This window comes from Peromyscus eremicus, chromosome 22, assembly GCF_949786415.1.
Source record: "Peromyscus eremicus chromosome 22, PerEre_H2_v1, whole genome shotgun sequence".
In the NCBI taxonomy this organism is placed as follows: domain Eukaryota; kingdom Metazoa; phylum Chordata; class Mammalia; order Rodentia; family Cricetidae; genus Peromyscus; species Peromyscus eremicus.
In genome coordinates, this window is record NC_081437.1 from 41,863,157 (window position 1) to 41,879,519 (window position 16,363).

A 16,363-nucleotide genomic window follows, 5' to 3' on the forward strand; every position below is an offset into this window, starting at 1 on the left:
AGCAGTACCCACAGGAGCCTTCAGGTCAGCTAGATGCCAGCGGCTGGCCTCGGGAAGCCAGGAATGGCCCTGGGTTCCATCTGGGTTCCGTCTCCAGAAATGCATACACCAGAGGTGGTGGCGCATGCCTGTAATCCCAGAACTCAGGACCTAGAGGTACGACATTCAGAAGTTAAAGGTCATTTTTAGATGTATAATGAGTTCAAGGTCAGCTTGAGCTAGAGATTGGGTAGAGGGATGGAAGAGGGGAGGGAAGGGAGGGGAGGGGAGGGGAGGATAGGGGAGGGGAGGAGAAGAGAGGGAAAAGTTTAATTGGAATCTTAAAGCGCTCAGTGTAACTGCAATAAACACCAAAACCATACGTATGGCTACTACTAAGACTCCTAAGTGTTACTGTCTCAAGAAGCCCACAACCATACTTGTGTCTCATCTCCTCCCTAAGCATCACCCTTTCTGTTAATGCCTGTGCTAGATATATGTTAAAATATCTTCTTTAATAAATTCTGATTCTACGTCACACTGACTCTTCCTAAAAAGAAAAAAGTAAAAACAAAACATGTAAAAATGAAAAAGAAAAAAAATCTAGCTTTCCTTGCGTGGAAAGAAGTCCTTGGGCTGCTCCAGGGAAGAGCATGGAGCTGCCTCTGCCACTGAGGCATAGCAGCTGTCATAATCAACAGGTGCCTGCAGAGGGTGCTGGAGGGCACAGACAGGGAACAAAGCTGGAAGGTGGGCCGTGAGCAGCAGGGCTCAGACTCTGACCTGCAGTGACTCTTGTCTGGTTTAGAAAAAGAGAGAGGAGGGAGAACAAGAGGTGGTTTAAACCCAAAGCTTCTCATTTATCCTAAACCCGCTGACACTCATTCTCCAGAGCGGAAGTGGCTTTGACCAGCACATCAGGTAAGTATCACCATTTAGCGCTGTGTATGTTTGAGAACTAGTCTACAGAGGATGCAGGGATGGGAGCCATGAGCTGGAGTTCGTGGACAGCTCCTGGGAGGGGGTCCTGGGTTAGGGCAGTGGTGGTCGTTAGAGACAGGGGGTGGACACATTGCTAGTGGGGAGCAAGAAGAAACCTGTAGTCAGTGGGAAGAGCTACACAGGTCTGCCCTCAGGGTACACAGCCAAGCCAACCCACCCACGGCACTCTATGAATGCAGGGAAACACCTCCGTTCTGGCAGAGGACTGTGTGGCTGGAACCCAGAAGTAGGTGATACCAAGTCCTAGGAAGGAAGTTGGGGGTAGAAGTCAGAGGTGTCTTGAGGCTGGCTGCTGACAAAGAGAGGGAAAGAAGCTTGGGGAGTGTGTGTGTGTGTGTCTGTGTGTGTGTGTCTGTGTGTGTGTGTCTGTGTGTGTGTGTCTGTGTGTGTGTCTGTGTGTGTGTGTGTCTGTGTGTGTGTGTCTGTGTGTGTGTCTGTGTGTGTGTGTGTCTGTGTGTGTGTGTGTGTGTCTGTGTGTGTGTCTGTGTGTGTGTGTGTGTCTATGTGTGTGTGTGTGTGTGTGTGTGTGTGTGTGTAGATAGACAGGCAACAGACAGACAGATAAAGTGTAGTTTGAAATAAATTCAAACTAGTGCTTTACAGTCTATTCGTCTCTGGCTTCCTATGACTGCATCAGGCATAGAAGTCATCCCAGCCCTGGGTAGCTGGACACTGCCCATCTTCATTCAGCTAAGAAAGCAGCGTCCCTAGAAGGCTGGGGACAACCACTGAGACTCTCACCTTAGCAGCCTGAGTCCAGGGCAGGGAATGATGTCTCTAACCCATTTTCTGTAGCAAAAGAGGAGCTGTGCAGCACCTGCTCATGGTGGGACACTCTGAAGGGACAGACATGCTGAACCAGGACGCTTGGACAAGCAAGAGCCGCTCATTTTGACTAAAGCTCCTCCTCTGCTTGGTAACTAACAGCTTGGCCCTGCTGGTCCCCAGCCTCCCTCCGTCACTGGCTGATACCAGGGGAAGGTAGAGGCCAAGCCCATCATATCTAAAGCTACAAAAACATGAAACTGGGGCTGTAGGAAAGCATTCTGCTAACTGAGCTATAACCCCAGCCCAAATTCCATGGTCTTTTTTATTTTATTTTATTTATTTTTTGTTTTGTCTTATAAACAGTCTGAGTTTTGAGTCCAGTGTGCCAAGAGTGCTTTGTGGCTCTTTTCTGCTAGTGTTTGTTTGAGACAGGGTTTCTCTGTGTATTCTTGACTGTCCTGGATCTTGCTATGTAGACCAGGCTGGCCTTGGACTCAGAAACCCGCCTGTCTTTGCCTCCTGAGTGCTGGGATTAAAGGTGTACACCAACACACCGAGTCTGAAACTGTTAATTTACAGAAAGGACTTGGGAGGCTAGAATGTCTGACATTTATTGTGAATGCCTGGAAAGCCAAAGAGGATGCAGAAGAATCCAAGGAGACTCTGTTGTCTCTATGAACATTTTTGGGATTTTCAATATGGGAATCTCCAAGGTGCTACTCTGGTCTTGGGTTGCACCTTAAGAACACAAGATCACATCTAGAAGGTCTAAAGGGGACTCACAGAAGTTTCTGGCCTTTCTGGGTCCCACCAAAAGAATCAAGGGCATCTGCTCCATGGCAGGGCATGCCCGACCTCTAGGAAACACTGGTATAGTAGGAATTCCCCTGCCTCTAATATGGACCATCCATGGGCAATGTGACTTCAAAGGCCTGCATCCAGACAGGCATCTAAAGTGAACCACACATCACAGCCCACAAATTCTTGGGGAAACTGGAAGCCAAGTGGCACAAAGAAAACCATGAAGCACAGGTCTCCACACAATTATGTTGATTTTCTTTTCACCATTTTCCAAGGCACTATGGCAGACAATGTAACATTCAGCCAAAGTAAAATCTCCTGACCACAGAGATCCAAAGTCAAAAGGCTCAAAATGGAGATCTTGACAAGGTAACATCATTCACACAGGGACCTTTACACTCAAGACCTTGGTAGGAACCTGCCATTTATCTCCCAAAGTGTGAGGGTCAGAGCCTGGCCTAGGCATCCTTTATTCCCTGTTTAGGTTCTAGCTCTGGTCTCACTTACCAAAGATCCTGCTGGAGAGGAAGCCTAGAACTATGGCATAACATACAGCCTACTTGGAACTCACCAACAGGAAGGAGGATCAGTGCCAGTCTCAACATTTGAGTCTGTCCTGTACGTGATTATTGTCTTAGAGCATGTCTTAGGCAGAATCTATATGGAAAATGTTTAGAAACAAGGAAACACAAGTCATTCAAAATCATAATGAGCACTTCTACTGTTTGAGATGATGTCAGCAACATGATTTATAAGCCAAGAGTTCAGAAATGCCAAGTCAACTTTGTTCTTTACGTATCTGGAGTGGTTTGAACGAAAATGGCCCCTCAAAGGGAGTGGCGCTATTAGGAGGTGTGGCCTTGTTGGAGGAAGTGTGTCACTATGGGGGGCAGATCTCTTTTGTTCAGACTTCCCTCAGTGTGATTGTCAGTCGGCTTCCTGTGACCTGCACATCAAGATGTAGCCAGCACCATGTCTTCCTGCATGCCACCATGCTCCCCACCATGATGATAATGGATTGAACCTCTAAAACTGTCACCCCAACTAAATGTTTTTTCTTATAAGAGTTGCCATGGTCATGGTGTCTCTTCACAGCAATAGAAACCTAACTAAGACAACAAAAGATGCAAATAAGAGCTAGGGAGGTATCTCACTTGGTGGAGGGCTTTTTCTGGCATGCATGAGGCCCTGGCTTAGATTCCCAGCACTATATAAATGAGCATGGTAGTGAGGAATTGTAATTCTAAGCACGCAGGAAGTGGAGGCAGGAGGATGAGAAGATCATCCTTAGCTACAATGTAAGTGTGAGGTAAGTATGGCCTAGAGACCTGTCAAAGAAGATAGAAAGGAAAAGGAAGGGAGTGGAAGAGGAAGGAAGGTGGGAGGAAGGGAAGGAAAGAGAAATAAAATCTTGCCCAAAGGGTCTATGTCCCTTGCATTATTATTGATGAAGAGAGTTGGATGTCTTAGAAAACTGCAGACTGATGTAGGGGCTCGCTCTCACTGGTGCTCACTCTCCCTGTATTTCCAAGCAAGGAACCTGTCAGTTGGTTTTCAGTTTCCTATCAGTCTCAAAGCATACTCTTCTTTTTTCATAGGTGAAATGGATTCTGAAGTTCTGAGTGGTCAGTCTTTCCAAAGCTAGGAGGCTGGCCATATTGGAGCTGTCTTTGGTTCTAGACTCAGGTAGAAAGAGAAACGACCTCATTTTTTAAACCACCACTGAGAGATGACTTTGTTAGCTATAGAGCAGGAAACTTGGGTTTTATTCCTAGCCGAGCAGAGCATTGGAGCCCAGTGCTCAAAAATCCTAAATTTCTGTGTGCTGTGGGAACATCAAGAGCGCTCCTGAATTTGTGTTGATTTACAAAGAAGGGTTCCAGAATTTTCTCATAAAACAATCTCCTTTATTCTCTAGCTGGGAGACACACCAGCAGCTGAAGTCTCTGCTTAGGTGGTGTGCTTGGCATTTCTTGGCTGCTTGGTGTGAGCTGGGAGGTAAAAGCTGCCAGGTAGCTTGGGATGCATTGACAGAAGCTCCTGACAAGTTAGAAACATGCCACCAGGAGCCACCTTGGCACTCCTAGGTCAACAAGGGCTTTGCTACAACGGGGAGTGGTGGCTGCCCACTCTCTTCTAGAGTACTTAGCCAGCCAGCAGATCACAGGTTTGTTAGTGACAACGTAAGTACTTTGGCTGGAGAGTCAGCCTGTCTGGGAATGGAAGGTGGGGCACTCCAGCTTGTCCTCCACTGTAGAGTTATGGCAACACTCTCCACCGGCTCAGCAATCTGCTCAGTACCCTTTTTCATTTTGTGAAAGTAATTAATCCAGAGATGTGGGCTTTTCAGTGTTTCTCAGGGCCCCGTTTACCTCGTGAACTTGTCTGTGGTGGTGTAGCAGGAGACAGCCCCCAGTGCTGCAGTCTGGGGGGTTCCCTTCTAGAGGCTTCTCTACTCGGATACAAAGCTTTATCGGTTCTGGCCCATTTTCAAGCTTGGAAATGTTTCTCTCTTTTAATGAACTATTTCCCTTTCTGTTAGTATCCACATGTCTCTATCTGAACCCATTGTTCAGAGACACAGAAGCTGGAAATTGCAGTGGATGCCTCCCAAACTCAGATCTGACCCACAGCACCATTTGGGGGGGCTCTCAAGTTATAGACAGGGTTTCTCTGTGTAACAGCCCTGGCTGTCCTGGAACTCACTGTAGACCAGGCTAGCCTTGAACTCCCAGAGATCTGCCTGCCTCTGCCTCAAGTGCTAGGATTAAAGGTGTGTACCACCACCACCACCACCACCACCTGGCCTCAAGTTACATCTTGATGGGTTGTCTTTTTTTTTTCTTTTTTGGATAAGTGAGATTATCAGGTAGCTCCATTAGGTCTCTTGGATACAATTACAATCCGATAAGATGAAATCATCATCCCTGGGCTGCCCAGGGAGATTAAGGTATATCTTTTTATTGCAAGTGGGATTTCTAGAAAACTGAAGGTTTACAGCCAGAAAAGGACAAAGCCTTATATTCTTACCCCTTAAGCATGGTCCATAGCTGTTTTAAAATTATTATTTTAATTAGTTCTATATGAAATAAATATTGTCTCTATGTAGCCAACCTTCACAGCAAATGTTATCAATTGTGCTGGAATTCTTGAGTCCCAGCTAGACTCCAGGGTGAGAGGCCTGTCTCTTTTCCTACGTCTCCATAATTTTCCCTCTTTCTATCCTTTTTCCGTTTCATTTACCCCATTTTCATTGTTTCAGGGACCACTTTGTCCATGTTTCTCACCTACATACATAAAATGTTCCCTTTTATGGTTTAAAGTTAAGATTGAGACACTTCTTAATAATTTACTTTAATGTATCTAAGGTTCTAATAAGCTTTATTTTGAAATGATGATAAATTCACAGAAAGTTGTAAACTCAGTGCTGAGGCCTCTGGGCTTCTCCTAATGCCTGTGTACGCATGAATGATGCTTTTCAAAGCCATAGCCTACAGCTAGGCATGTGTTGACCCCAACACTGGTGCTCATCCACATTCTTCTTATTGTGACTGCAAAGAGGCCTGAGCCAGCACGAGGGCTGGGTCCACCCACTTGCCCGGCACCTTGCATCCCAGTGGTACTTTGTTCCATTTGAAAACCAGGCCCTACCATACTGTATAGCTAGCCTTGAACTCCTAGTCTCAAGCAACCTTCCTGCTTTAGCCTCCCGGGTATCTGGGAAGATAGGCACACACTAAGACCAGCAGCCAGCTAAATCTGCTCATCTCTAGGACTGTGTTGTTTCCCAGGGGCCGGGTGGGACTGATGGCTCACTTCCTAGGAAGTTGAAAGGACTCTTTGCTGACTGCAGTCTTTTCCCTTCTGGTTCCAATTTCTTCCCTGCCTTGCCCATCCTGTATATGGGACTAACCTGATATGGCAAATCACCAAAGCCCACGATCAACTGACTGCTGTTTAGTGCCATCCAGTGTCCCCTCCCCTTCCTTGTTTCCTGGAGCCAGGACTGGGTAGTAGCAGAACATCCACCAGATGGGTACACCCTTGTTGGGCTCCATCATAGATAAGCCTGGTCAGGATCAGGTTAAATATGACCCCTGGCCTCGGGTTATGGAGTGGAGGGCTTGAGTACTCCCTGCCTCTGCTGACAGTGGGGACTCTGGAACTTTCCTGGTCTAGATCTCCTGTTGTACCTCACTTCCTGCTGGGCCTGGAGGGCAGCCTGAAGGCCTCACTATCTTTACCAAGGAGAATGTGTGTCCATGTGCAGACAAGGATCCAGGAGTGGATAGAAGGTAGATCTTCCTTGGGGGAGTCTCCTGAGAGAACCAGCCTTCCTTCTGGCTCAGGACTATGGGGAGGAACATTTCTGATGTTAGAATTACTTTGTCTGTGGTTCGTTGGAGGGTTCTCACCTCTAGCCTCTCAGCTGTGGGCACCTAAGGTGACCCCTACTTTCCCAGTAGGCTGTATGTGAGTATAGTGGTTAATTTTGCCTGGGAGTCAGGCGGAAGGGTCAGGGCAGTAGGTGGGGTGGGGCTGACTTACTGAGGATTCTTAAATATTCCCACACCAAGGTCCAGCCTACACCAGAAAGCTCCCAGGGAGAATATGTCCGTGGCTCATTGCCTTACTCACACAGCCCACACTGACCGAGGATGAACTAGACAGGCACCTCACATTTGCCCACCCAATCCTCACTGGCTGTGGGTAGCAGCTGACCTTGCTTTACAGATGGAGGAACTGAAGCTCAGAGAAAAGAAAGCTGAGGGGGTCACAGCATTGGAAGCTGTGGCGATAAGGCTGCCTCCCTGTGAGCCCAGGCTTAGCTTGGTAGAGCAAAAGAAAGGATGGTGATGCCATGCTGAGGCTGGAAAGTGGAGGTGTGGTCTGCATCTCAAGGGGAAGTTAGGTGAAAGACTAGAGCAGTGCAGTAGGGACTTGGGGTGCTCTAAGCACCACCCTCTCATCCACAAAAGGGAACAAATGTGGAGGACGATAATCCAGAGAGGGTTGTGTGCCCCTCCCTTTGGCTCTGAGGCTATTGAAACAATGATCTCCAGGATTTGGAATTTCCCAGGAATCTCAAACTGAGAGAGAGAAAGGCTGAAGCCCTGATGCCTGCCAGCAGGGGGAAGAGGAAGCCAGGTAAGAGATCTCACACAGTTCTGACCACTTGTCAATTTGCAAGAGAAGCCAGAGCTGAGACAGACCACACCTTGACTAGGACCACTTCATTATATATTACCTCTGGCCCTCCATTTAAGCCTAAACCTCTCATCAGGACCTTGAAGATGGACTCTGTGTGTGTGTGTGTGTGTGTGTGTGTGTGTGTGTGTGTGTGTGTGTAGGGGGTAGCTTAACTGGGCCTACTTATTTTTTTTTCTTTTCCCAGTATGGCTACATTTAATAAATTCTCATCTATTTAATTGGCATATTGAAGACCCATGGTTGAGTCTATCCTGTTAGGGCTGCCAGGGCCCAGGCTTTGACCCAAGCTCTCTGAAGACAACATTTGCCTCAGAGGTTTTCATGAGGCTCCAAAACCAGAAATACCTGTATGAATATGGTTGGGGGATCACAAGATAAATGGATGGCATGAGCCAGGAATAGCTGGGAGGGAGCAGGCAGGGGAACAGCCACTGTTCACATTGTCTCAGTCAGTACCATCACTGGGTGGAAGTATTCGAACACTCCATCACCAAGCACTTCTCTTTGCCTGAGTACAATTAAATGTTTGCTGTGGAACAAGAAATAGGGTGTAGGGCTGATGGAAGAACTGGGAAAGAGCTTATAAGAGGGAAATGGGAATTCGCCTGGGTCAGAAAACTCATCCAGAGGTCAGTATGGAGGTGTGAGTCTTCCAAGAGCCTCTAGGGGGCACATGAAGGCGCTGATGAACACAGAGCATGAGAAAGACATTTGGCTCCGTGCAAGAACTTCATTGGGAAAACACACATTCTTTCAGTCCTTAGTCATGGTCCTGGCACTTAGTTCCCACCATACTTCATTGTTTAGAGCTGTACAGATGACTGCTATGCCTATCAGACATCCTCTGGGACACAGAAACAGCAGGGGGATGGATGGACGGATGGATGGATGGGTGGATGGATGGGTGGATGGATGGACGGACGGACCGATGGCTAAATGGTTGGATAAGTGGATAGGAGGATGAGTGGTATGGATGGATCAGTGATGAATGGAAGGAAAAATGGGTGAGTGGACTGAAAAATGGGTGGATGGATAGGTAGGTAGATGGGTGAATTGAGTGGGTAAGTGGCTAGAAGCGGGGTGAGAAAGACTGGAAAGAAGGACAGGCACCACTAGATGGATGGATGGATGGGCGGAGTTGTTTTTAAAAAATGGTTAGTGTGTACAATATATGTTTGAGTGTATTTCTCGTACTTGTGTATACATGTGGAGGCTAAAGGTTGATGTCTGGTCTTTCTCTATCACTCTTTATCTTAATTTTTTGAGACAGAGTTAGGCTGGCTAGACTAGCTGGCCAGCAAGTTCCAGAGAGCCCTGTCTCCCTTTACTCCAACCAAAGCCTACATGCTAGTGTTATAGACCTCTGCCAATATACCAGGCTTTTATACGTGGATGTTTGAGGGCCAAACTTGGATACTTCTGCTTGTCCAACAGGTACTTTCCTGACCAAACTGTCTCTCCAGGTTCTTGTAGCAGAATTTCTTTTCTGGGAAAACTCAGTTTTTATTCCCAAGATCTCAGATGATTTAGTCAAATCAAATATATTAGTGAGATCTCCCTTATCAAAGTCCACTGGTCAATTTTAGCCACATCTACAGAGTACCTCTCCAGGGGAATATCTGTTCTTAAAAAGTCATAGGATGCTTTTATCCAGTCAAATGGATACATAAGACCAAACATAACAGATGGCTTAAACAGCAGCTGTACTGAAAAGAAAGAGCAAGCACCTGGAAATGTGGCTCACGCTGTGGGTGCCACAGGTTGGGAGGTGTTTAGGATGTGAGGAGTGGGGCCACTGCATTTGAGTGATGCTGAAAAAAAAAAAAGGACTGATATGCCTGGTAAGAACTTAAATATGAGATGAGACTGCCTACAGTAAGGACCATTTCCAGGTTGTTGCCTATGAAAATCATAGTGTGTGTATGGGGCGGGGGAGATAAGTGTTAAGTGGGAAAATGCAATTTTGGGGGAGAAAGATATTTTTGGTTTCTGGTATCATACACTTGACTAAATTTTTAACAAGTAAGGAGACATAAGTGGCCTAGGGACCCTGAACTTGCAGTTGCTGTTGAAGGCAAGGCTGCCGGTGCTGGGGTCTATCAGGCCCTTGACTTGTACTAACTGCAGGAGATAAGTCTGGTCTCTGCCACAGTATACAGGCTGGTCTGTCTCATCTTGTCCTTGCTCATCTCCACTACAATATATACCTGGAAATTCTGCCCTCGTGGAAACTTAGCTCTGGTTCTGCAGGAGCTCATGGTAGAGTGAAGGTCTCCTGGGGTGGGCAGCCTCACAGGAGGCTTTGTGGTTGGATCACTCCGTTCTGTCATTCTACTCAAGGGAGTGTGGCAGAAGTCCTGGAAAGTGAAGGCATGCTCCACGCTTAGCAGGAAGGCCTTAATCCTCTTCTCCCCCTGGAATACAAGCTCCATCTGGTTGGAGGTATGCCAGCCATGGAGAGGTCCCAGTGATTAGGAACTGGAGGAGGCTCCAGTTCCTCTCTGGTACAGCCTGCCAGCAGTGCAGCTGAAGCCTTGTGACCGTGCCTGAGTGTGACCCCATCCCTCAGCAGTACCCTGATGCTGGACCCCCAGAAACACCCCTCCCATCAGAGAGACTATCTGCCTGGTCACAGTGGGAGGACCGTAGTTTGCCGGTCAAGGCATATCTGGTGTGTTGGTTTGCCATCAAAGAGACAAAACACCGAGGCAAAACAACTCCAGGGAGAAAGATCTGTGTTGACTCAGTTTCAGAGATTTCAGTCTGTCTGTCCAGAAGGGCCTGGCAGAGCTGGGCAGCTCCCTTCAAGTAGCCAGAAACCACAGAGGATACCTGGGCAGGCTGATTTCTTTCTTCCCATCTGTCCTATTACACTGCCAGCCTATGGGTGTCACTCTGGTTCCTAGTGGGTCTTCTCTTTTTAGGTAACTCTTTCGTAAATTTCCCTTAGACACAACCAGAGTCTTACAGAGTCTCCTAAGCGCTCTGTTCTTTCCAGTTGAGAATCAAGATCAACTGTCACACCTGGACTCCACTTCCAAATCTGATACCTAAGAACTCTCTTCCTTTGGTTGTATTGCCTAGCCTGGACCTCCTGGTCTGAAGAATGGAGAGACTGGAACCCCAGGGAGAATCAAGGAAGCGTATGTATAAACTGTCAGCATTTGATCTTTCTTAGCACACACTCACGTTAATCTCAGGGCTTCCCTTTTATGCTGTCCATGTAAAAGCAATCTGGCCACAGGTGTTCTCCATTTTTCCTACAAAGGAAAGCATCAGGTGGGCCAGGGCTCCTCACAGGTAGTCAGTGTTGGAGGCCTTGGGAACCCTCCCCGGGGAACTTTTAATTCTGCCACACGGCTTCCAACAAGCTGTGCGCCTCGGGGCTGGCCGTCGGTTTCTCCAATAGGAATGAGGAAAACTTAAATCAGGGATAGGTGCTTTGTGTGGGAGCTGGGGGGGGGGGGGGGAGCTGAGGAAAACGAGTGTGAAAGCTCACTTCCTAGAACACCCAACACTTTTAAGTGTTCACAATAAGGCATCACCAGCCACAAAACCCTTGCATACAGGCAGAAAGTATGGTTAAGGGATGTGGGGTGACTTAGTTGCGGCACTGGAGTTTTAAAAGTAGAATCAGAGATCCAAACCCGGTCCCAACCCTCGCCTCTGCTCTTCCCGGTACCCCCACAGTGGAGTCCGTGCGCATTGGTCACGCTGTACCTCCCGTGAAGGGTCGCGGGGGATCATACACCAAGGCCCTGGTGGTGCTTGCCCAGCCCCCGCCTTCTGCGAGGCCGAGAGGGGAGGAGCCACGCGCATGTGCACAGCTGGCGCCCCCCGCCCCCCGCGCACAGCTGGGACGCGGGCCCGGGACCTGAGGGCTCAGTTGGGAGCCGGCGGTGGACGCGCCCGCCGAGGCCTCCGCTGCGGTCCACGCGTGCCAGCGTCTGTCCGCGCCGTCTACCATGGCCGTGCGCTCCGTGCGCCGCTGCCTGCAGGCGCTCGTGCTATGCTTGGCCTGGGGGGCTATGGCGGTGGTCGCCTCCAAGCCAGGGGCAGGCTGTCCGAGCCGCTGCCTGTGCTTCCGTACCACCGTGCGCTGCATGCATCTGTTGCTGGAGGCCGTGCCTGCGGTGGCGCCGCAGACCTCCATCCTGTGAGTGCGGCCCGGGGGTGCTGGGGTCCGCGGGACGTGTGATTCAGGGGGATCGAGGGGCGTGAGTAGCCTAGGGGACCGGGGATATTGGTTTGGTGAAGTGGGGAGTCCCGGTGTCCGTCCTGGGCGTGCTGGGCCTTTGTCCGTCCTGGCTGGGACGCCAGGGGCGGACCTGAGCTCTGAGCGTGCGGCCTTGGGAGCCGCCTTTGTTCAAACTCAGAATCTCCCGCTGGCCCGGGAAGTGGTTGGGAGTCGCCAGGGAAAGCCCCGTGCGTCTCGTGCGCCCTCCCCGACTGGCCTCCCCTCCGGTGTCTTCTCAACTTTCACTCAACCCACTCCCTCTCCTTCCCTTCCCCTCTTCTCTTTCCCTGTCCTTGCCTCTCCCTCTTCTCCTGAATCGCAGGCCTGGGGAGTGGGTCGCCCCTCCTCTGACCTCTTTCTCCACCAGTCTACCTGCCCCCCTTCCTCCGCCTTCTGGAGCGAGGCCCACACCACACCACCCTGTGCCAAGGAAACCTCTCTCGCAAATTCTGCGTCCCGCGGTGCCACCAGCGCCAAGTGTCTGCTCTCATCAGCTTCTGTGCCTTCAAGTTAGCTGGGTGTCCTGGGGACCTTGTTGGGCGCAGCATTTGTAGGGGGCTTTTTCTCTGCCTGGAGGGAGCCTGACATCCAAGGTACCATGGAGGGCCCACCACTTGTGCGGGTGACCAAGTTCTGGGCAGCCCGGGGGACCCCTCTTGCTGTTTCTACTCTCAGCTGGTCTGTTTCCCAAAGGTTCCCCCACTTCCTGGACACTTGACTTTCACCTGGAATTGTGTACTTTTGCCTCTCCACAAGCCCCCAGATCAGAAGGAATCCCAGTCTGGGGAGAGGAGCCAGCGTTGGCTGCAGGCCTCTGTGTGCTCTGAGATTTGGTTCTGGTGAAGGCAGGCATGCGTTTCAGGGGCCAACTGTAATTCAGGGCCCTGCAGCTGCACTTCTGCATTCCAAAAAGTTTTCACTTTTTGTGGCTGAGCTGGAGGACTTTGGCATCTCCCGAGGAGCCTGTGAAAGTTATAAAAATCTGAGGGAACTATTCAAGGAGTGGGCGGTCAGTGTTCTCACTTCTAAAAGTGCATGGGTGTCCTACTTCCTCTGGCGTAGATTGTGAGGGCAGCAGGGCCAGGCTGGGGTGGGAGCGCCTAGTAGAGTCCTCTGAAGAGCTAAATAAGGCTTTCCATTCCAGAGGGTGCGGATGGTCAGCCAAGGCTGTATCTGAGAGGACAGACATCATCGTGCTGTAAAGCATTAAACTTTTAAAACGGTCCGGGGTGGAATGTCTCCAAATGCAGAGAATTTCTGTAGTGAGTCAATGGCCACAACTTGGACCCTGAAGCCATTTTTCACATCTGGGCAAAGTCAGATACTCAGACTGTGTGTTCCCAAATCTTTAATTGCTTTTTGTAACAGTGTTTTAAGATGAGTGCTGCAGTACAGAACTGGAGTCCTCCACTCTGCTTTGCATGCTATCATGCTACACATAACACACACATACACACACACACACACACACACACACACACACAAAATGTAGCTGGGGGGCAGAGCTCAGTGGTTAAAGATCTGAGTTCAATTCTCAGGACCCACATGATGGAAAGAGAGAACTGACTCTTACAAGTTGTCTTTTGATTTCCATATGCATGCCATATGCACCCCCCCACCCCCGTTATAGGAATAAACTTAGAAAATTAATTTAAAACAATTTAAATGTAGCAGAGGGTGTGAGAGGTGTCCAGAGAAACACCGGAGACAGTGTTTGGAAAATTTCCCCAGAAGGTGTGTTTGCAGAAATTCAAACCTTGTACTTTTTGGATGTCTGAAGTTTCCTGAAAGATTTTGTAACAAGGTACCACTGATTCTTCCAGGCAAGTGCCTGACAGAACATATGGTAAGTTAGCCCCACTCTGTGTCTGGGTCCAGGCTGATATGGGTGGGGTGGCCTGATGGGATAGTCACACACAAAAGCATTGCCTTCTTTCAGCTTCTCTGTCCACTCCTTGCTCTCACATACATGCTGATACTTTATAGTTTTCTACATTGGAGGCAAAGGGATAGCTCAGTGGTAGAGAGCTTGCCTTAGCATGTGAGGCCTAGAGTTAGAGCGACAATGCTGAGGAATGAAACAAAAGAACAGTTGGTTATGTAGAAATCAGACATAAAAGATAGGAACTTACAGAACCCCACCGCCAGAGTCAGTGGGACCATCCCATTGTCACACCGCTTGTGGCCTAAAAGTCCCACCCCCCTCTCATCTTCTCCAAAGACTGAATCAGGTTCCTTCCTTCCCCAGTGTTTCAGAGAATACCCGATTGTTTAGGGCTTCAGAAAGTTCCCAGGCCACCTTTGGTACAGGTTGAGACTGGCTTTGCTTCCTGGCACCTGAAAGTTCAAGGTGGAAGATGTCATGGGTACCCTGCACCTCTCTGTGCTCAGTGCCCTGAGCCTCTTTAGGAAGTGTCTGTCTCAGTCTGGCTTGGAAGGCTGGTAGAAATGCCTGCCTGGTTCTTGCATAGTGTACTGAGTAAAGCACCCCATAAAGCTGTTCCTTCCTCTGTGCCTCTGCACCCTGGCCTTCTGGGTCCTGTAGGTACTGGGCTTCTCACCTCACACCCTGCTTCTTTCACATCCTTTATTGTCTCCTGAAGTCTTTGCTGCTGAGGTCATGGGAGTTGAGCCGAAAAACTTAACATCCACTGGGCATTCCAGGCCACTCCAGTGCCAGGGAGTTGTTACAGACTGGTGGTGTGTCAGAAGCCCCAGTACAGGAATGATTGAGGCTATGAGTTTGGAACAGCTTCTTTGGGTACCATGCAGAGGCCCCAGAGCAGTCACAGCCTGGTCTCCCGGGCCTCTGTCAGTCTGCCAGAGACCTGGTGCTCATTCTTAGTTTTCTGATTGCCTAGTCTGTGTTTGGACTTGTGATAGATTCTAGACTAGCCACTTTAATAAAGATCCAATCCCTGTTGTCAACCTTGTGGGATATCGGCATTCTTGACGGAGACCAGGACAATGTCCAGGTGTGCCTGTGTGGGATAGAGGAGACTGCAGAGCTCTGATAGAGTGGATACGCTTGGCTTGACTGCATGGGTAAAATTCCCAAATGCTGACATCTCTTGGACCCGTGGGTATGGAGATAGATTCAGTTGTTCAACATGCTTGTCCCATCAGTCATAGCTGCTCACAGCTTGTCATTTACCAGCACAACATCCAAATGAGGCACTAAGGAGAGAGCAGCTTCCTACAGCTATCCCTGTAGAATCAGTCACCTTCCCACAGGAAGCACAATCTTCCTTGCCTGAAGACTGGAAGAGAAGGAGGGCCTGGAGTGGTGATGTTCACCAGACTCTCCATTCCCGGCATTGCTAGTAGTATGTTAAGTTCACAGGAAGTTCCCTGGCTCCTGACCATGTCCTCTGGGGACACCTTTGGCTCTGGTTTACTCGGATGTACTCTCTACAAAGTGGTCATAACATGAGAGCTCATGTTCCTGGCCTCAGGGCTGAGGGATGCTCAGATGCATGAACTCACTGTTTTGTCCCACTGCTCACAATTCAGCCAAGATCTGGGAGGCTGCTGTATTCATTCTGGGTTCTTGGGGTGCTGGCCAAAGAGGAGAACCCTCAGTGTCCATCCAGGGCTCGGTAGGACCTGTGTCTATATGGCATGCATTGACACCCTTGGGTGGTCTTTGAGGGTTTATTCTGCTGGGACATCACTATTTTGTTCTTTGAATGCTTGTTCTTGTGTGTCTGTGGATCCCTTTCCTCCTGTGAGGGAAATCATAGTGGTTCCACTGTTCTTTAGTCTTTCTATCTCTGCTCTTCAGTGTGTTTTAACGTCAAAGAAATGATATAAAGATAATCCATCTACCTGGGACCTTTGTAGTGGTATTTGCTCCGCCCATGACCTTGGACTATATGACCCAAAGGAGGCGATACTTCCTGCACTTGTATGTGACCTTTTTTTTTTTTTTAAATTTATTATGTATACAGTAGTCTGTCTGCACATATCCCTGCAGGCCAGAAGAGGGCACCAGATCTCATTACAGATGGCTATGAGCCTCCATGTGGTTGCTGGGAATTGAACTCAGGACCTTTGGAAGAGCAAGCAGTGCTCTTAACCTCTGAGCCATCTCTCCAGCCCCGTATGTGACCTCTTATGAGGGGTTGGAGAAGGGTCACATGTGCTTCTCCCTGCTCCTACTTGCCAGGTGGATTTGCTCCCTGTCAGATCAGAGGATGACTTTTGCTGTCTACTCCGTTCTGTAATCATGAACGTATTTCCTCAATTTATATCTTAATAAATTCTGTTACCCATTTAATAGACTCATGTGGATTGATCATAATAAGTGGTGCCCAACTTGGACCAGGCAGCTATGATGGAAGCTTGGCTCTTAATGAAGCCACC

General features: G+C 49.0%; 1 protein-coding gene across 2 annotated transcripts in view; it reads left to right on the plus strand.

Annotated features, from left to right (window-relative positions):
• The first annotated feature begins 11,701 nt into the window (after positions 1–11,701).
• Positions 11,702–16,363, plus strand: part of Pxdn (peroxidasin) — a 77,462-nt gene continuing 72,800 nt past the window's right edge. For both annotated transcript variants that reach the window (XM_059248473.1, XM_059248474.1), the window contains exon 1: positions 11,702–11,917. In XM_059248473.1, the coding sequence (XP_059104456.1) occupies positions 11,727–11,917 (191 nt within the window). In that variant the 5' untranslated portion in view covers positions 11,702–11,726. The remainder of the gene's footprint in view (positions 11,918–16,363) is intronic.